The sequence below is a fragment of the Peromyscus leucopus genome, chromosome 4 (genome assembly GCF_004664715.2).
Source record: "Peromyscus leucopus breed LL Stock chromosome 4, UCI_PerLeu_2.1, whole genome shotgun sequence".
Taxonomy (NCBI): Eukaryota; Metazoa; Chordata; class Mammalia; order Rodentia; family Cricetidae; genus Peromyscus; species Peromyscus leucopus.
The window spans coordinates 18,898,934-18,921,459 of NC_051066.1; the positions used below are offsets into that span (position 1 = coordinate 18,898,934).

At 35.7% G+C, this 22,526-nt stretch overlaps 1 protein-coding gene across 5 annotated transcripts in view; it reads right to left on the reverse strand.

Moving 5' to 3' along the window:
* Positions 1-22,526, reverse strand: part of Lrp1b (LDL receptor related protein 1B) — a 1,927,307-nt gene that overhangs the window by 291,768 nt on the left and 1,613,013 nt on the right. For all 5 annotated transcript variants that reach the window (XM_037205578.1, XM_028868856.2, XM_037205579.1 and 2 more), the window contains 2 exons: positions 11,899-12,012; positions 11,507-11,656 (listed from right to left, as the gene is read on the reverse strand). In XM_037205578.1, the coding sequence (XP_037061473.1) occupies positions 11,507-11,656; positions 11,899-12,012 (264 nt within the window). The remainder of the gene's footprint in view (positions 1-11,506; positions 11,657-11,898; positions 12,013-22,526) is intronic.

Sequence of the window (22,526 nt, forward strand, 5' to 3'; positions counted from 1 at the left end):
AGGCTGGTCCTAGAACTGGAAGCAGGGGTTGAGGGAAATATTGGAACACTCCTTGAATCAGTTTGATGAGATGATTCAATAGTAAACATAAAATAATGAAAATAACTAACTTTATTCAATAGGGAATGAAGAAAAAGCATCAAAGTTTTATCAGAAATATGAGTTCTGTGTTTATAATAAAAGCATATTAAATATCAGTGGCTCTTTGCTTAAAAAAGGAGTGGTGCTTTGAATATTTACATTGCCCTTTCTTGAATATGCCTTAGTAGGAATTAAACAATATTCTCAGTTTTAAAAAAGAAAAATTGTACAATAGAATTTTGGAAATCATCTGGCTAATAAAGAGCTGGTGAGTGTATAATCTTGAGACCCATAAATTAACATTTAATTAGTAATAGTCATATACTTTGTAAAATATCAGAAGACAGTATTCTGTCAGTAAAATTATTTCTTAACTTATGATTTGTTTTTAAAAATTGAAATATTATATAGAATTTCATAGAATATAGAATATCTTATAGGTTCTTCTCCTAACTGGAGCCTAGTTGTCCCCTTGTACCCTTGGTTCATATAGTATGAAATGTGTCTGGCCCATTGTCCACCAGAAATTGATCCCCACAATTTACTTAACAATCATACTGAAGTAATCCATTGTTAATGATTTAAAATCAAAATTTCCTTTCATTTTCTGTAAACACATTTTCAGTGAACTCATCAACCAGATGAAGTTATTATACATATTACATCTGCTGGGATGATACAAAGATCACCTGACATGTGCAGCTTACCTGCTGCTAGTTCCTACACTACCTGTCCACCTTCCCTTGCCTGCCAGAGCATCTTTCTCTTTTACCTAGTATAAAACTCTGTTAGTGTTGAAAAATAACTATTAAAATAATGTGTTAATCCTAGAAAAGGATAATTTTCTAAAAGAAAAGAAATACTAGTTTAATGATTATCATGTAATTTTCTCTTGAAGATATTTTCAATATTGACTGCAGATATAATGATGAAAAGAATATTTCACTGTAAATAGAACTGTAGATTAATAATTTTGACCCCCAAGATCCATGAAACTAAATAAAGTTGTTCCCCAGTCTTTTACAAATTTTAATTCATCCTGCCTACAGACCCTCTCAGGTCTTTCTTTCCCCCAGCAGGCTTATCCTAGTACTACAATAGAACACTGTCTACAACCTCCCTTCTACCAGTCATACTTCTCATGGATATCACAGACTATCTCCTCCTAACCTCCTTCCTTACTGGTCACTGAATCTTAGCCTCTGACAACATCAGACATTCCTTGTGAACACATTAGGCAAGAAGCCAACAAAACAGGCAACAAAGAGCTATCATACTCTCTGAAACTCCAGAGAGGAAATAGAATCCAAGGAACAAAACAATCACCCAAAAATGACAAACCCAGAAATAATCACCTAAACATCACCGCAAACTCATATCCCTAGATACCATCTTAAGGACACAGTCAAGTGCAGGCAGAGCAATTTGTCACCACCAGAGTACAGCTAGCATACTATATCAAGCCCTGAATATTCCATCACAGAGGAAGCACAAGGAAACAGCCTTAAAACAAACTTTGTGAAGATGATAGAAGTTCTTAAAGAAGTGAATAAATCCCTTAAAGGAATCCAGGAAAACACAAACAAATGAATAAATCCCCTAGAAAAAAATAAAGAAAAAACAAACAATCAAATAGTTTAAGGAAACCAATAAAACAGTTCAAGACCTGAAAACGAAAACGGAAGCAATAAAGAAAACACAAACTGATGCAATCCTGGAAATGAAACATTTAGGAACTTGAACAGGAACTACAGAGTCAAGCTTCACCAACAGATTGCAAGAGATGGAAGATAGAATCTCAGGCATGAAATCTACAATAGAAGAAATTGATACAATGATCAAGGGAAATATTAAATCCAAAAAGTTCATGACACAAAATATCCAGGAAATCTGGGACACTATGACAAAACCAAACCTTAGAATAATAGGAGTAGAAACTAAAGAATCACAGCTCAAAGGCCCAGAAAATATTTTTAACAAAATCATAGAAGAAAATTTCTCTAACTCAAAGAAGACATGCCTATAAAGATATAAGAAGTTTAGAGTCCACCAAATAGGTTGGAGCAGAAAAGAAGTTCTCTACACCACATAGTAGTCAAAACACGAAACATACAGAACAAAGAAAGAATATTAAAGCTGCAAGGGAAAAGGTAAATTAACACATAAAGGTAGACCTATAAGAATTACACCCTAACTTCTCAATGGAGACTAAAAGCCAGAAGGGCCAGGATAGATGTTCTTCAGACTCTAAGAGATCACAGATGCTCACCCAGACTACTATAACCAGCAAGATTTTTAATTACCACATATGGAGAAAATGAGATGTTTCATGATAAAGTATAAATGGAAGGATGAAGTAGAATGTGAAGAAGCATGTTAGGGTAGCTTTATCTACTGAGAATCTTCCTAAAACTCATTCTACTAGGGTACTTCCAATATTCAGAATAGCTGAAAGAAGATTTGTAATTTAAAATTTAAACAATATCTATTCACAAATATGTCCTACTAAAGATACTAGAGTGAAATCGCTAACCTAAAGAGGTTAACTAAACTTATGAAAATGCAGGAAATAAATAATCTCACATCAACAAAACCAAAAGAAAGTAAACACACACATAATCACAAACAACAACAAAATAACAAGTATTAGCCATCATTAGTTATTGATATCTCTCAATATCAGTGGCATCAATTTCCAAATAAAAAGACCCAGACTAGCAGAATGAATGCAAAATATAAATCCATCCTTCTGCTGCACGGAAAAATCTACTTTTTTAAGATATAACATTTTCTTTTATCAATATATCAATTTCTCCTATCATATCTTCTTTGACTGAGATTCTCTCTTCCACCTCTTATATTATGTTGGTGAAGATTCCCTCTGTAGTTTCTGTTTTGATTCCTAACTTCATTCCCAGGATTGCCTCAAGAAACACACATCAAGATTAAAGACAGACATCACCTCAGAGCAATGGCTTGGAAAAAGATTTTCAAAGAAGACAGACCTAAGAAACAAGCTGGTATAGCCATTCTAATATCTGAAAAAAGAGACTTCAAAGCAAAGTTGATTAAAAGAGATAAGGAAGGACAGACACTATGTACTCATTAAAGGAAAGTTTCACCAAGAAAATCTTTCAGTTCTTATAAATATCTGTGCTCCAAACACAAGGAAACACTACTAAAGTTTAAATCACACATTGACCCTCACACATTTAAAATGGGAGACTTTATCCCATTCTCACCAATGAACAGGTGAAACAGACAAAAATTAAACACAGAAATAGTGGAGCTAACAGATATTATGAACCAACTGGATCCAACAGGTGTCTATAGAACATTTCACCCAAAGGAAAACAATATACATTCTTAGCACATCGTGGAACATTATCTAAAATTGAACACATACTCAGTTACAAAGAAAGTCTCCATAGCTAATTACGGAAATTAAAATGCCCCACTGAATCCTATCAGACCACTGTGGTTTAAAACTAGATTTCAACAATATCAGCAACAACAGAAATCCTATAAATCAAGGAAACTGAACAGCTCTCTACTGAATGACTATGGGGACAAGGCAGAAATATAGAAAAATTTCCTAGAATTCAGTGAAAATGAATGCACAATATACCCAAATTTATTTGACACCTTGAAAGCAGTGTTAAGAGGAAAGTTCATAGCACTAAGTGCCTACATCAAGAAATTGGAGAGATCTGATATTAGCAACTTAACAGCACACCTAATACCTCTAGAACAAAAGGAAACAAGCTCACCCAAGAGGAGTACATGGCAGGAAAAACTCAAATTAAGGCCTGAAATCAATAAAATGGAAGCAAAAAGAATAATGCAAATAATAAGTGAAACAAAGAGTTGGTTCTTTGAGAAAATCTACAAGAAAGACAAACTCTTATCCAAACTAACTAAAAGACACAGAAAGAATATCCAAATTAACAAAATCAGAAATGAAAGGAGGGATATTACAACAGACACTAAGAAATACAAAGAATTATTAGGTCATATTTTAAAAATGTATATTTCACAAAAATTGGACAATCTAAAATTAATGGATAATTTCTTGATAGATGCCATTTACCAAAGTTAAATGAAAATCAAATAAATAATCTTAATAGACCTACAACACCTAAGGAAATAGAAGCATTCACTAAAAATCTCTTTTCTAAAAAAAAGCCCAGGGCCTGGTTATTTTAGGGCAGAATTCTACAAGACTTTCAAAGAAAAGCTAAGGCCAATTCTCTTCAAATTTTTCCACAAAATATAAACAGAAGGAACATTGTCAAGTTCATTTTATTAGGCCACAATCACCCTGATACACAAACCACAAAATGACTCAACAAAGAAAGAGAATTACGGAACAATTCCCCTCAAAAACATAGACAAAAAATACTCAAGAAAATGCCTGCAAACTGGATCCCAGAATATCATTCACCATGATCAAGTAGGCTTCATTTCAGAGATTCAGTGATGGTCCAACATACAAAACTCAGTCAATGTAATATACCATATGAACAAACTGAAAGAATAAAAAAATATGATCATTTTATTAGATGCTGATAAAAAAAAACCTTTGACAAAATCCAACAGTCATTCATGATGGAAGTCTTGGAAAGATTATAGATACAAGGGACTTACCTAAATATAACAAAGGTATTTTTATATCAATATGATCGCCAACATCAAATTAAATGGCAAAAAAATAAAAGAAATTCCACTAAAATCAGGAGCAAGATAAGTGTATCCACTCTTCACATATCTATTCAATATAGTAATTGAAGTTCTAGTGGGAGCAATAAGACAGCTGAAGGAGATTACAGGGATACAAATTGGAAAGGAAGAAGACAAAGTATGGTTATTTTCCTACAATATGATAGCATTCATAAGCAACCCCCAAACTTCTACCATGGAACTTATAGAGCTTATAAACAACTTTAGTGAAGTGATTGGTTATAAGATTAGTTTAAAAAAATTTGAGTGCCCCCACCATAAACAAATGGCAAAGGATGAGAAAGATCAAGGAAACATCAACCTTGACAATGACCACAAATAATATGAAATATCTTGGGGTATGCTGTGCTCTTTTACACTGTAAATTTGTCACTCCTATTGATTTAATGAAATGCTGATTGGCCAGTTACCAGGCAGGAAGTGTAGGTAGGGTGACCAGACTAGGAGAATTTTGTGAAGAGGAAAAGCAGAGATGGTGTAGTCAGCCAGACACAGATAAAGTAAGATGAGAATGCAGGACTGAGAAAAGATACCAAGCCATGTGGCTAAACATAGAAAGGATTATAGGTTAATTTAAGCATAAGAGCTAGTTAGTTATAAGCCTGAACAGTAGTAGGCCAAACAGTTTGTAATTAATATAAGCCTTTGTGTTTTTATTTGGGACTGAACGGCTGCAAGGTATTGACTTAAAAACAGGTTAATCAATGGAATTGAATCAAAGGCCCAGACATAAATCCACACATCTATGGACAACTTAGTTTTAGCAAAGAAGCCAAAAATACACAATGGAAAAAATAAAACATCCTTAACAAATGCTGCTGCTCTAACTGGATGTCAACATGTAGAATGCAAATTGATCCATATCTATCACCCTGCACAAAACTCAAGTTCAAGTGGATGAAAGACCTCAATATAAAACCAGACACACTGTACCTCATAGAAAAGAAAATAGGGAATAGCCTTGAACTCATTGGTGCAGGAGACAACTTCCTGAAGAGAACACCAATATCATAGGAAATAAGTACAATTAGTAAATGGAACCTCATGAAACTGAGAAGATTCTGTAAGGCAAAGGATACTGTCAATAGGAAAAATTACAACCTACAAAATGGGAAAACATTTTTCCCAACTCCACATCCAATAGAGGTATTAATAAAAGGTCTGTGTTGATTGCAGTAATTTTGATATTTTTGCTGTTTGTGCTTTGTGATATTTTGTATTTCAGTTATTATAGCATCATTCATTTTTCTATAGTCCCTTGGCTATTCTTATTCCTCTCCTCAATCCTAATTACTGCTACTAGCATTCTCTGTAGGGATGGTTTAGTGAACATGAATCCTTTTTCCTGTTTATATCATGAAACATGTTTCTTTCTCCTCAACTATGTGACATAATTCTACTTGGTCCATTAGTCTGGGTTGGCATACATTGGTTTTTAAAACTTGGAGTATGTTGCTTCAGGATCTTTGGCTTTAAAGAGTCCATTGGGAAATCAACTGTTATTCTTAATGAGTTTTCCTTTATATGACTTGTGGTTTTTCTCCAGGAACATTCAATACTTTCTATGTGTGTGTGTGTTTTTTTTTTTTTTTTAATTTAATGTTTTAACTGTAAAATGCCATGAGAAATTTCTTTCTTTTTTCTGTCTAATTAATGTTGTATGACACATGAATTTGTGTGATTGTGTCTTTCCTAAATTTGGGTAAATTTTCTTCCTGGTCTTGTGTCTTTTTTCTTTCTTTCTTTTCTTTTCTTTTTAATACCCTTGAATATCAGTAGCCTTAACTTCCCATCCTGACGATACAGGCTACCTGAATGGAAAAGAATTCTGTGGTGATAATTTAATTGTACTAAAATGTGATTTTATTTGTATGTTAATAAATAAAGTTGTGGGAGATCAGAGGTCAGCAAGCCAGAAACAGAAGTCAGGCACTGGTAGCCCATGTGCTTAATCTGATCACATGGCAGGCAGAGTCTCTGTGTGGTCAAGAACATAACCAAGCATGGTGACACAAGCCTTTAATCCCAGTACCAACCACAGAGACCTAGAGGACTGTATAGACAGGCAGTGATGAGGAAGACATGTGGCTGGGCTTAGAGCCAATGAGAAAGAAGAACAGAAGGGCAATAAAAACACAAGTTACACAGGAAGAAGCTCTCTCTGGGGAAGCAATGGCAACTAGGTGGTAAGATAAGGCTCTTCCCTAGTTCTCTGATCTTTTTGGCGATTACCTCTGTATTTGGCTCTGTGTTTCTTATTTAATAAGATTATTTAGAAATTTGTCTACACGATTCCATCTTTTTGTTATCTACAAGAAACTCAGCTTTGATAGGTACCACCTTAAAGTCAAAGAATGAAAAGAAGTACCCCAAGCAAATGGAACCAGGAAGTAAAATGACATTGACTTCCTAATATTTAACAAAATAAGCTTCAACATAAAACTAGTCAAAAAGACAATGATAGAAACTTTATTCTAAAAAGGGATCAATTAACCCAGAAGGCATTAAATTCTAAATGTATATGCAACAAACTCTGTCATACCCAATTTCATAACAAGTATATTACTGGAGTTAAAGGCAAATATAAGTAGTAAATGATGTGAATATTCTACTTTCTCCAGTAGATTATTAATTTGGCCAAAAAATAAACAGAAAAGTCAAAATTGAATGATAATTATACATCAAATAGACATAACACACACATATATGAATATATATATATATATATATATATATATATAATATTTTACCCAAAGACCAAAGAATATGCAATCTACTTATTAATACTTAGAAAAAGCTTCTCTAAAATCAAGTATCTACTAATAAAACTAACAAAAGAGGTAAAAGACCTTATAATGAAAATATAAACTATCTGAATAAAAGAATTGAAGATGATGGAAAAAGCATTAGCTGTTGGAAAAATCTGTCCTGCTCATGGAGCAGTCAAATAATATTGAGAAAATGATTATACTACCAAGAATATGGTTACCCAGACCTAGAAATACAAACACCACATATCCTTTCTTAATTTTAGTTCCTAGCTCAAATCTTTGTATTTTAGTTTATAACCTTAAAGAGTGTCTGCAGAAAACAAAAAGAAAAGCAGATCACTGCTAGGAGGAGGAAGTACTTTAGTAAAAGGAATAGGGTAAACTGGCTATGAAGGAGGAATTAGGAAAATGTGGGAGCTTTAACTGAGAAGGGGAAGGAGGAGAAGATACTGAAGTAGAGAGAAAAAAGGAGGTAAATAACACTATTTGGAATACTCATTTGGAATCATTGTTTTATGCTTACTCAAAATCATACACACAAACATACATGAAGTTGTACCACTTGGGGCGATAATCCTCCAACGCTCCTATCAAGAACCATAGAATTTCTCACTAAACTCCCACACCAGGACTCTCCAAACACTATATGCAATTCCTGCTTAGGTTGCCTCCCAGAAATTGAAGATAAGTCCTTACTGCTGAAGACACTCTTTGGACACATGACTTATAGTTATCAAGGTGGAGCTGATCTTAAAAACTCCTTCTTCGTGGCTCTCTCATAGTATCAGGGAGAGCTCTTCAAGTTGCCAAGGGAAAAGGTTGTCAATAGTCCAGTTGTAAAATCTACAAACCACAATATCGATCAGGATGTCCCCAAAGTTGCAATAATGGTCTTGGTGGTATGTAACAGCTATCGCATTGGACTTAAGCCATGCTCAAATGGAGGGAATTTATACCTGGTACTTTAAACCTAGTCATCTTCCCATGGCAGAGAAGGTAAAGTGCAATAGAGAACATAATACTTGAGCTTTCCTAAATCATCATCTGTTGTGGAATATTCCTTTACACTCTGTGAAAGATGTGTCACTGTTATTCAGTTTAATAAGCAGCTGAATGGTCAATAGCTAGGCAGGAAGAGGTTAGACAGGACTTCTGGGGACAGATAGTACACATAGAAGAAGAGGGAGTCACTATCCAGATGCAGAGGAAGCAGGGCATGTAGGAGGTGAGGTAAAAGCCATGTGCCATGTGGAAACACATAGATTAAAATAAATTAATTTTAAGTTTAATTTAAGTAATAAGAGCTAGTGGGACAAGCCTAAGCTAAGGCCAAACTTTTGTAATTAATAAGTCTACATGTGAATACTTGGGGCTGGGAGTACAGAAAAAGACTCATTACAAGCATCAACTCATTCTAAGTACTCATCTTTACATTCACAGGTGTGTGCACAATGTTCCTTTTACCTATTACCCATGTAGCTTCTATTTGCAGCAGACAAAGAAGACATGGAAAGGCCCAAGTGGACAAACTGCAAAATAAACAACTTACTGTGGGGAGCCCAGATCTAATATCTGTATATTTCAACTCCTAAATCTAAGGATCAAGAAAACTGATGAAAAGGAGACAGAACAATTATACCAGACAGAGGACCAGGGTGTCTGCCTTGAGCTGCTTCCTATATATGACAGGAAAGACATATCCATGAAATCTCATGAATATGGTTGCCTAAACAGTACCTACCCAATGGCAAAACCAGTTGACATGCTGATTGGAAGAAGCAAATCACATAAAACCTCACCCTATGACATGCCTATATGACAGGTACAGTAGTGGTACAAATGTTATGAGAGTAACTAACCACTTTTTGATTGGATTTAAGGCCTTCTTGATGGAACCAATACCAGGTATTGTCAAGGTGGCCAAGATCCTGAGACTAAACAGGTGGTAGCCTAACCTAATGCTATTATTCTAGCAAATGAACTTAGCAATAAAAATAATTCCTAATGACATACTGCTTGATCTGTAGATTAGGGTCTCTCATTCTACCCACATCAGAGAAGCTTCTTCTTATAGTAGAAGGGAATAGAATGAAGAGCAACAAGTGGACAATGTGCGAAGTAAGACTTTATAACAATGAGTCCTAATTGGGATATCTACACCAAAGCCCACCCCTCAAGGAAAAAAAAAAAGAGTAAACACTGTAGGAGCCAGAGGTTGTGGATGAATTCAAGAAAACACTGTCTTCCAGAAACAACAGTATTCATATTCATGGGAACTCACAGAGACAGTGTCAGCACACATAAGACCTGCACAGGTCTCAGCCAGATGTGGTCCCCACCCTGAGAGTGGCAAGTGTGCATGAGAACCCATCCCTAGCCTAGAAGTTATCTACACTTAATATCCACTGGCAAAGGGAAAAATCACTTTTATCCAATGGAATCTCACTGGTTGTATCTACCAGATACCATGCCAAACCTGATGCCCAGAAAGAGTTCGCCAACACAAAATGAACACAGTGGTATTTTTGTGAACTTGCTTAATTTTGCTTTGTTTTCACATTTTTTTCTTTCATCATTCTTTTTCTTATTTGTTTTGATTTTTGCTTTCATAATTTGTGTGTGTGTTTTTCTTGATTTTTTTCAAATATATTTTTAGTTTTTTTTAAGAGAGGGAGAGAAAAAAAAGAAAAAGTTAGGTGGATAGAAGGGTGGGATGGATTTGAAAGAAATTGGGGGAAGCACATATAATAGTATAAAAAAATGTTCCTAAATTTAAAAAAAAAGGAGAAAACAAATGTACTCTTAGATGGAAAGCTACAGGTAATTAATGGCTGTTCTTCTCCAGGGATGATCTGTCTATAAATAGTAACAACACTAAGTAGACATAGCAAGTTGTATTTATTTTTATATATATGTAAAATACATAATGTGTGTATTTACATCTGTATGAAATATTTAGAGAGCAAGAGGCCATAGAATTTGGATGGGAATTGTGGGGGACAAAGGAGTTGGAAGGAGCAGAAAAAAAATGAAATGAAAAGAAAAACCAACATTATAGTGCTACACCTCTTTCAGTAGAAAAATTAGGATCTTACTAAGTGATTAATCGTGACCTCTTATGAAGAGAAGTTTTTAAATAGAGTATGTGTTTATAGAAATTGTTGTGTGAATACCCACAATTACCACTTCTCAAAAGCATTTTGGGAAAAAATTTAAATGCTAACAAAGCCTGGACCCAAGTCAGTGTTAGTAGGATGAGGTAGGCAAACAGCAGTTTGAGGCCATATTAAGTGGTGCCATATTGACCATGTATCCACTTCATTATTTTTGTAAATGTGTTGAATGATTTTATTTACTTTCATTGTCCTTAACTAAAAGCAGTCATTACTATTGAAGAAGTACTCTAAAAAGCTAAATGATGTTCTTCAGAGATTTCGTCAGCAGAGATGGTTAAGAAGCAGATATAAATGTATCTGTCAGACCATGACCCAATAATAAGATAGCTGCCCCCACCTATCATCTCCAAAGTTGTATGAACTGTATTAGCCTAACATAAAACTGTGTAACACAAAGTAAAGTCCACAGTAAGGAGTAAATGTCTTTCTCCTAGTTTTCATTAAATAGGTCTTTCAAGGTTTACAAATGTTCTGATGAAGCTTTACACATTACACATTTTAATGGCTTAGTCATCAATTTTAAAAGTTCTAATGAAGAGCTAAATGTTAAAAAAAAATATAGTCTGAAATTAGCATGTATTTCCTACGTACCAGTTTGTAATTCCTTTAGAAAGATCAAGTGACATTTTTCGAAGAAGGTGGTTATCCCTGGTCTGTATCAAATTCATCCATTCATTCTTTAAGTAGCTAACTTTTACATCATCAAGACAAGAAATATTTTTTTCTTTTGGAAATTACCTGGGCACTTTAATTCATCTGAATAGTCTCCGCAGTCATTAGACCCATCACATATCCAGCTTGGCAGGATACACAGTGAGGTAGAGTTACATCTTATGAATCCTGTGGATTTCACTCCAAGTTTATAGAAATGTGTACAATCTGTATTATCTAGAAGGATATGAATAAAAATGAAATTAAAACCACATTTGCAAAAATTATGAGGCTTCTATGTAGGTCACAGAGGCAAGAAAACTTAACATCATTAAAGAAGTAAATATGCAATTATACTACACAACAGGGTTAATTACATATCAGTTCTGGAAGAAGTTCAGGAAAAAGTTGGACAGTGTTCAATTCAATGCCAACAGGTATTCAGACATGAACAAACAAAAGGAAGTAGTAATTCTTACTGCAGTCCTTTTCATCTGAAGCATCTGCACAGTCCATGTTTTGGTTGCATCGTGCTGATCTTGGAATGCAAGTCCCATCTGCACAGCGAAACTCAACTGTTGAGCAGGTTGACACTATAAAAAACACAGTACATAAGTAAATGGGAGAAAAGATTGAAAATTACCTCTGCTTTATATTTTGAGAATTTTCATGAATTTATTCAATTTTATTTTAGTTTGATGTTTGAATTTATATATCTAAAGGGACACCCTGGTCCCCCAGCCTTCACCCCAGTGTGTCTCCTATGTCTTTGGTCATTATGTAATCCTGTCTTAAGTGTGAATTTCATCACACCAATTTGTAATTGCCAGTTCATGTACCTTAGAACCCCCTATGGTACATGTTTGATTAAGGGAGGAGTTATGTCTTCTTCATTCTGATCATATGGATCCAGAACCGAGATGACATTAAAATTGCAATGAAAATCCTCTCTCTTTCCATCTTCTATAGTATAAGATTATGACCAGAAGCAAATGTATGATTGCATGCCTACAAGGAAATTCTTCCTGCTACAGAAACAGGCATAAGCAGGAGTGGGGAAAGAGAAGTAGATACTGGGTTTCTTTTATTACTCAGAATGAACAATTGAGAATTATCATTGATAAAAAGCCATCTATGCAATGGTACATGCCATAGATGCCTGAACACATTACTGCTCAACCATGTTGTTAGTATTTATCATAGCAAATACAGATGACTCACAGCAACAAACATATATAGTCTGTCGCCTTGCTATTGCTATAAAAGTATAACTTTTAGAATTCCCCATGCTTAGATAAAAATATGTTTCAGTGTGTTAATTTCCTTATATACAGGTTTTAAATAATATATTATTCTTAATTATACATTTATTTCTAGGTTGCTTAACAATTTATTATCATGTAACAATTGTCAGCAAGATATTGTGAACAGGTGTATGGTATAGTGTATATTTTAGATTAATTTGAGTGAGATTTTTATTCCAATCTTAATTTACACACATAGATTATATCAATGAATAATGTAAAAAACTCTTTGATTATGCAGCCTTTACTTACATTGATATTGTAAAATGCCTATTTAATTATAAACGAAAATTATATCAATTGAAAATGGTTAAAAAAACTATCTTAAAATATGCAGATTTTACTCAGGGGTATGTATGTCATTTATATTTCATAACACACTGCTCTTATTATATTTAATTGTATCTTTAAATTGCATACTTATTTGTGTTTAAATGATGATTAGAATAAATGTTTTATTTACAATTTGTGATTAAAATTGCTTCACTGTTTTTTCATTAAAAATAACAACTTAGCATGCAAAACAGATAATGCCATCATCAGCAGAGATAAATGCATTGTTCCCCAAAGAGAAAATTAATTTTTATGTCCTAAAAAGCACTCTTACTATACCTTTCTATTTCATTTCACATTCAGTTTTCTTTTCATAGAAATAGTAAACATATCATAACGGAAGTACACATGTCAATCATTTATACTTTGTTATTTCACCTATTGTTCTTTCATTAGCTATACTCTAAAATATTTCTTGCAATCTCTGTTTAGAAAGCAGGATACATTTCTTTCTTTCTTTCTTTTTTTTTTTTTTTTTTTTTTTCAAGACAGGTTTCTCTGTGTAGCCCTGCACCTTTCCTGGAACTTGCTTTGAAGACCAGGCTGGCCTTGAGCTCACAGAGATCCGCCTGCCTCTGCCTCCCGAGTGCTGGGATTAAAGGCGTGCGCCACCACCGCCTGCCACATTTTTTTGTGAACTAACACTACAGATATAAGAAATCTGACAAATATGCATCTAAAAGAGAATTTAAACACTGAATCCATGAAAGATGACCATTGTGAGGCTAACTGCACCACCATGGTACCATCTCCTTCAAACTTTCACAGGAAGTCTTTATGTGGTGGCCATATGTATAGCTCGGTTTGTTTAAAGGGCCCCTGAAAGTGGGAATAGGATCTATGCCTGGTGCATGAACTAGGTTTTTGGAGCCCATTGCCTATGGTGGGACACAATGCACATCCTTGATTCAGGGGAGGGGCTTGGACCTGGCTCAGCTGAATGTGTCAGGCTTTGCTGACTCCCCATGGGACACCATAACTTTTCAAGGGAGGGAATAAGAGGTGGGCTGGGAGGGAAAGCTGGGTCAGAGGAGCAGGAGGAGGGATGAGGAGGGATCCTTGGTTGATATATGGAATGAATAAAAAATGTCTGAATAAAGTAAATAAATAGCCGGGTAGTGGTGGCACAAGCCTTTAATCCCAGCACTTGGGAGGCAGAGGCAGGCAGATTTCTGTGACTTCAAGGCCAGCCTGGTCTACAGAGTGAGTTCCAGGAAAGGTGTAAAACTACACAGAGAAACCCTGTTTTGAAAAATAAAAAAGAAAACAATAAATAAATAAATAAATAAATAAATAAATAAATAAATAAATAAAATGGAAGAGACAGTGAAGAGGAAAGTTATGACCCTAAGTACATGGCCTGCCTGTAAAGAATACTCAAGGTTCAAAGATTTTAGGGTTACAGAGTTTCATATATAATACTGAAGCTCTTGTGAAAACCAGGAAAAGGAAAAGTGGAAGCAGTAGAAAAGAGTCTTGGGGTTCTGTAGTGAAAATAAAAAAAAAAACAAGAGGAACTCTTAAATACAATAAAAGCAAACACAGTTGTGAAGTTGAATAGAGTTGTTAGAGAACAGCACCAAGTAAGTGATGAGCAATCACTCAGGAGAGTCGACCTGAGGGTAGAAAGTATGGGATACATTTCTTCCTTTCTTTTCCACAAAAGAGTGTCTGAGTTGCTTTTCTTTTGCTGTGAAAAGACACCATGACCAAGGCAATTTACAGAAGAAAGTTTATTTGGGGCTTGCAGTTCCAGAGATTGAGTCCATAATCATCATGGCAAGAAGAATGACTATAGAAAGGCAGGTAAGCAAGCATGTTACTGGAGCAGTAGCTGAGAGTTCACATCTGAGACACAGCCATGCGGTGAATGGAGAGAGCTAACTGGAAACAGTATGATGGTTTTAAAGCCTCAAAGCCTACCGGAAGTGAGAGATCTCCTCCAACAAGACCAAATCTCCTGATCCTTCCCAAACAGCTCCACCAACTGGGGACCAAGTATTCAAACATATGAGCCTGTGGGAGCTAGTCTCATTCAAACCACAAAATAGGATTTAAAAAATCCTGGACATATGACTGGGCTGTCATAAACAGAGTATGTGAAGTGGAACTGATGATTGTCCTCTTTACATGTCTTCACTGAGTCTGTGACTAGCTGTAGAGTCACAGGACAGTAATGAATAGGAAAGATATTGGGCTTTTCAATGTGGGTACAGAATTCTGTAAGCATTAGGGTCAGGATGGTGGTAGGAGACCATGACTCTTACGTTAGTAGTCAATGAAGTTAATTTAACAAGAAAAATGTCACCCTAAGGATTCTTGTATTAAACACATAATCCCCAGCATTATGTAGGAGGTATATATAGCTGGAAGAAGTAGCTTCCAGAGTTGTGCTTCTGAAAGCTAGAATTGCCTCCAACTCTTTCCATGTCTCTGCTGTCTTTCTGCCATGAGGTAAGCAGCCTCCTCTATATTTTGCCACAGGCCTGCCATTCTGCTGCACCAAGCCCTAAAAAGATGGAGCCAAGACCATGGCCTTTAAGAGCATGAGCCAATATCAAACTTTTTTAAAGTTGTTGTGCCAGGTATATCAGTCATACTGATGATAAACTATTGCAACATGCAAATAGCAGGAAATTCATTAAATAAATGTATTATTTTCTTTTTTACTCCTGTGATAACACGTGCCAAAGGCAATTTATAGAAGGAAGAGCCCATTTGGCTTACAGTTCCAGAGGGATAGAAGTCCATTGTGAGCAAAAATTGTGGCAGGAAGCAACAAGAAGCTGAGAGTTTACATCTCAAACCACAAACAGGAAACACAGAGCCAACTCCAAATGGCAAAGTCATTAAACACTGAAAATCAGCCCCTAGTGACATACTTCCTCCAAGAAGGCTGCACTCCCTAAACTTGATTAAACAGGGCCACTTACTAGTAACAAAAATCGAAATGCCTGTGAATATTGAGACGATCTCATTCAAGGTATACAATAAGAAATCAAATGTCAATTCTGGGAAAGAAAAATCAAAATCTACTCCATGTTGCTTCAATTACAATTTTAGGGTGATTTCTGAGGTGAGATACACTGAAGTTTCTAATTTGACAGATGAAAAAGAAAGTTGCCTGATCATTTTCCCCAGGTTGAATAAGAGAAAAAGGGAAATTATTTGATTTAAATAAAGATAGGTCAAGTGTGAAATATTCAGCTTGTCCCTCCAGATAGTCTAGAAGAAGTCATTAGTCTATAGAACACTAGTAAGAACACAACCACACGCATACCAGGAGTAGAAATGAGTTACCACAAAATAAGTTCTGACAGGGACAGTGGATCAAAAGGAGCAGGGAGATGAAATTCAAAGCCACTGACTCTTTCATACACTTTCCTAGTTTCCTTCTTTCTTCTACTTTCTTTTTATTTTGTCGATTAAAGAATTTTATGAGATAAAGAAGACATAAAATCAATAGGTCTTTCTGTGGTTCACAGGGTAATTCTTATAGATGACTAAAGTTGATTCTCTCTTCTTACTTTCCATGCTACTTGCAGCCATTGAATCTGACATGGGGGTTTGAACACAAATGACATTAATTTTTCTGTTGCAATGCTAATTTGTTTACTCTCGTGCACACCTTCTATTTAATGATTCCGTAACTGCTTAGCTTTTCAAGGTGCACAAACACAGAGGCACTGTTAATTTCTTTTTGACCCATGGTTATATTTTTCTTATAGATTATTGTTTGTGGAGTCTTTCACGGTTTTTCTGAGCATTTGTGAAAACAAAAACAGAACAAACAGAAAACCCTGGCAGCCTTCATCTGTCCTTTGGGAAGCTTCAGAATTCCTGGTGCTCTGGTGTATCTAAAAGTATCTAGTTGCCCAAGGACACTGATGTACCTCCCGAGGGAAGCAATTACACTCATCTCAACATGGTGACACTTATGTCCTCCCCCCAGATCAAGTCACTCAACCTGTCACACAGCAATAAGAGGAATACAAAAATGACAAACATTGTGAGACTTCTTCAGGTCTAAGCTCTTGGTAATGAAAGAAATAGGTTTAAAGGGACAATAAAATAAGATTGATGAAGATTCAGAGTTATTCTCTGTGTTTAAAAGAGAAGAAACCCAAAAGAATTCATTCTAACATGTGTTTCTACTCTGCTACTGTGGATTAGAGACATAGCAAAAACTATTGATACATAAAATTTAAAACTGTAAATAACTTGCAAATAGCGTTACCTTCACCTCTGACCAAAGGTTACTAAAATCTCAGTATTTACTGGTTTTGTTTTCCCTAGTACTGACAATCCAGCCTAGGGTTCTGCTCAAGCTAGACAACCTTCTGCCCTGGAGATGTATTTACTTTCCATTTTGAAACTGGGTCTTGATAAATTGTGAAACTATCCTTATATTTAATCTATAGATGAAATAGAATGTGAACTCATAATTTTCCTGCCTCAACTTCCTGAATAACTGGGGTTATAAGTTTTCCCAAGAGGCCTAGCTCTGCATATTTAATTATATAATTTAATATTTTGTTTGTCCTTCCCCTCATTTTTCAGTTCATTGAAAGTTTTTTACGATGTATTTTGATCTTTTAAAAAAATGGATTCTTCTTAGACAATACATCATGACTGCAGCCTCTTTTCCCTCCCCTCCTCTCAGTGCCCCCCAACTTACTCCCTCCTCCACATCCACTATTCCTCCATTTCCCTTCAGAAAAGAGCAGGCCTCCCAGTGATATCAAACAAACATGGCATAACAAGATGCAATAAGACTAGGCATAAACCTTCATATCAAGGTTGGACCCGGAAACCCAATACGAGGAAAAGAGTTACATGGGGAAGTAGATGAGTCAGAGACACCCCAACTCTGACTTTCAGAAGTCCAAAAAATCCCAAGCAGGCTCCATAATTGATGTTATAGTCTCTGGGAGTCCCTATGAGCCCTGCTTAGCTGATCCTGTGGACCATGTTCTTCTCGAATCCTCAGCGCCTCTGGCTCCTATTCTCCTATTCTCTGGCTTTACCCTTTGTTCTGTGGGGTTCCCTGAGCTCTACCTGAACCCTTCTCCCAATTCTTTCTAGATTCATCTCTTCTTCCCTACCCACTCGACTTTATGCCCTCCTATTTTTTTTATATTAGTACATTATGAAAATTTTCTATTTGGTCATTATTTTTTTTATAATTTAATTTAATTTTACATATATGCCCTTTTATTTTTAACCTGTAAATACAGCCTATACTGCCCATATACTCTTAAATGTATGGCCTTCACTTCAGAATGGTCAAATATAGACTGCACCCTTAAAGAAAACTAACCCTCCTTCCCTAGGAGCTATCTACTGCATCTTAGCTAGAAATGATACTTTGTACCCAGCTACCCTCTCCATGTTGGAATATTATCTGATCTGAGCTTACACTGGTTTTGTACATGCTTTCACAAACATTGTGAGTTCATATGTGAAACTGGCATGCTATGTTAGAAAAAGTGTTTCTTTGTACTCATCCACCACCTCTGGCTCTTAATATTTTCTCATCTGTTTTTCTACAAAGGTATCTGAGTCAAAAGAGAAGGAAGTGTGATATAGATGCTCATTCAATACTTTTCTATTCTCTGCACCTTGACCAGTTATGGATTTCTATGTTAATCACCATCTACTTCAAAAAGAAGCTTCTCTGATGAGTGTTGACCAATGCACTATGTATATAAAAACAATTTATTAGGAGTCAGGTTCATGTTATGTCCAGTTAACAGAGGAAAAAAAATAGGTTCTCTTCTAGGGTTTACAGGCTGTGTAGCAACAGGTTTGAGGCCCTGATAATGGTGCCAGGTATGGATTTTAATTTGTGGAATTGGCCTTAAGTTCTGTTAGAATGGGATTTGTTACTACCGTAACATCCACGCCACTAGAACACCACTAAGAATGTCTTGCTAACCCAGTAATTTGTTTTACAACAGTAATATTAATATGTGATTATATGTACAGTAAAGACATCTTTGGTTTGTAAGGGGTCTTGAGAGAGGAATAATTGGAATACTTGGAAGGTAACTTTGTTATCTCTCCCTGATTCTTCATATATTATCCTTGCTGTGAGGGAGCAGTTTGTTAAACTCACACCTGAATCAACAGGCACCAGAGTTATAAGAAATAGGATTAGCAAGATTTTCCCTCTGTGATTTGCTAGGTACCAAAGAAGAACATTATATTAACATCCACAGCTGAGAGAAAAGTCAAACTGTGAGAGGCACTTTTTTTTCTCCAAAAACAGCAACTTAATTGTTTATCATAGGAATTACTCAAGTTTCATAAACACATTCATTTCTAAAAAGTAACAATGAGTTTGAGTCCATGTTTAAAAGCAACTTTGATTTCAAATACCCACCATTAAAGTAAAAATGCCAAGATAAATGCTTTAACTGAATTAAGGTATCCAACTGTTATGAATTTTATGCTATGATTATCAAAAAAAGAAACACTTTTACCAAAGCTTGATTCTTAATGCATTTTTGTGACCAGTACTATAAATGAGATGGTTAAGTTTCTAAAAGGACAATACTCCTTCTTAATTTGTGCTTTTCTTTGGCAGTTGCTGTTGATACAACTAGATATAATTAGATACAGTATATTTTATCTATATCTCATAAGAATTCTTTAAACATATAACAATTTTATAAATACCTCTCGTGTACTATACACAGTATTTTCTAATTCCAAACACACTAATTTATTATCATTTTAAGAAAAAAACTATTTTTCCTCAAGAAAACACATAGTAGCTGTGGTGATTTGAATAAAAATGCCCTCATAGACCCATAGAGATTGGCACTATTAGGAGGTATGGTCTTATTGGAGGATGTGTGTCACTGGGGGATGTGTGTCTTTGAGATCTCAGATGCCACAAGTGTGTCATTCTCATTCTGCTGCCTGTAGATCCAGATGTAGAACTATCAGTTACCTCTGCAGTACTGTGTATACCTGCATGCTGCTATCATTTCCACCATGAGGATAATGAACTTAACCTCTGAACTGTAAGCCAGCCCCAATTAAATATTTTCTTTGGTGACGATATCTCTTCACATTCATAAAACCTGAACTAAGACAGAAGCTGGTACCAGGAATGGGGTATTGTTCTGATAGGCCTGAACTTACTTTTGCTTGGAAAAATATGGACTTTGGGACTTTGGGTTCAGAAATCAGTTGAATGCTTTAAGTGGGGTTTAAGCACGGTTGAATTGGTCGTCCTAGTAGGAACATGGAAGACAGTGTTGCTGAGGGTGATTTTAACTGTGGGGACCTGGCTCAAGAGGTTTCAGAAAAGAATTTTAGTATGTGGCCTAGAGACTATTCTTGTGATATTTTGGTTAAAAATGTGGCTGGCTTTTGCCTTTGTCCAAAAAGTCTGCCTGAGGCTAAATTGAAGAGTTTTGGATTAGTTGCATTGGCAGAGGAAATTTCAAAACAGGTTAGTACTGACTCTATTATATGGTTACTAGTATTCACTCTTATGCAGATTTATAATGAAAGGGAACAAGTTGAATAAGGAAAAATGCAAAATGCACAATTTGAGAAGGAAAAGGGCTCCAGTATGTGTAAACAGATTAAAGAAAATCCTGATGTTAAATGGAATAAAGCAAGTGGTAGCCTCAGGCCAAGATCCCACCCAGCTAAACTTTCACCTTTTCAAAAGGAATTAAGGAAAAGCTTAGAACCAGGTATGGTGATATCAGCATGCCTCTAATCCCAGCACTCTAGAGGCAAAAGAACCTCTGGGTTCCAGGCCAGCCAGATCCACAGAGTGAGTCCTAGAACAGTCAAGATTAGTCAATAAAGGAAACCATTGAAAACAAGTTGGTGATGTATTTGAAAAAGGAACCATGTTGCAGCCCCAGCAAGCAGCAGACCTTGGGGGTTTTGGTCATGTAGTACTGGCCTTGGAGTCAAGGAAAGAAGAAAAGTATTGTGGAATCTCCCTTGATGGCCAATGAAAGCTGCTGAGGCCAGGTACCTGTCAGGGGTATCCATGCATAGAAGCCTAGACAGGTCTTTGTGTGAAGCTGTGAATATGAAGCCTGAATTGCTTTGGAGAACCTAAAATGTTGGAGATTCCAGAGCCATGGGATACCTGCTGAGGAGAGCAGCTATCAGGAAGTGGAACTTGTACAACAAGAAGAATTCTGTTGCAGTCAAGAAAGCTGAAAGAGTTGGAGATCCAAAGAGCACTTTGAAAACAGATATGGATATGCCGAGGGCTTGCCCAGCTGATTTTCTGTCTTGCTTTGATCCAGTATTTCATGATTATTTTTTTCTTTTTTTAATAATAATGTATATCCTGTGTTGTTATATGTTGGAGGTATGTGATTTGCTTTTTAATTTGACTTTATAGTAGTTAAAGTTAAAAGATTGCCCCAAGTTTCAGAAGAGACTTTGGACTTTTAAAAAAGTTTGAGATTGTTATAGACTATGAGGACTTTTGAAGTTGGACTAAATGTATTTTGCTTTATAATAGGGCTACAAGACTATGGGTGCCTGAGAGTGGATTGTGGAGGTTTGAATAAAAATGGTCCCAATAGGCCCATAGGGAGTGGCACTATTAGGAGGTGTGGCCTTGTTGGAGGAAATGTGTCACTGCCTTTGAGGTCTCAAATGTTCTAAAATGACACCCAGTGTGATATGCTCATCCTGCTGCCTGTGAATCCAGGTGTAGAACTCTCAGCTACCTCTCCAGTACTTTGTCTGCCTGAATGCCACAATGCTTCCCACCATGATGATAATAGATTAAAGCTCTGAACTGTAAGCCAGCCCCAATTAAATATGTTCCTTTTATAAGTATTGCTGTGGTCATGGTATCTCCTCACACTCCCCAGCAATAAACCCCTAACTAAGACAGTAGCATTAAGTTCCAATGGCTTATTTTGGGGGAAAAAAAGTTTTGACACAAGTTTTCCATATATTTTTGTTTAATTACTTCAAGCTCTTTCTTCTTATTTTTAGCATTAACTTAATTCGATGCTTTCTCTCCTGCTGGAAGCTATCTCATAAATAGTACCTATTTTTGGTCTCAGTCCATTCTTTCTTTCTTTTAAATGTTTATAAGTTTATCTCTATCTACTTTCAATATCTTGTAATTTTTTATTGTTTTAAAACCTTTCTAGGCTTTATACAATTCAGAAAATAAGAGTTGAAGCAGTAAGTCTAATTTGAGTATCTTCTCTAATAGACATATAAGAAATATAAACCTGATTAACAACACAGAAACAAACTAGAAAAGTATAGGCAGGGGAAGCTGTGGAAAGTATATTCAATTCAAGCCTAAAGTGGATTGACTAGAAAGCCATTCTAATTGACAATTGGAAATTTGTCAATACATTTGTTATGTGAGTAATGGAATGCACAGTAAGGATGCATTAATATCCTGTGAGGCTTCAACTCTACCCAAAGAATGACAGGCAACTAAGGAATGCTAAGAA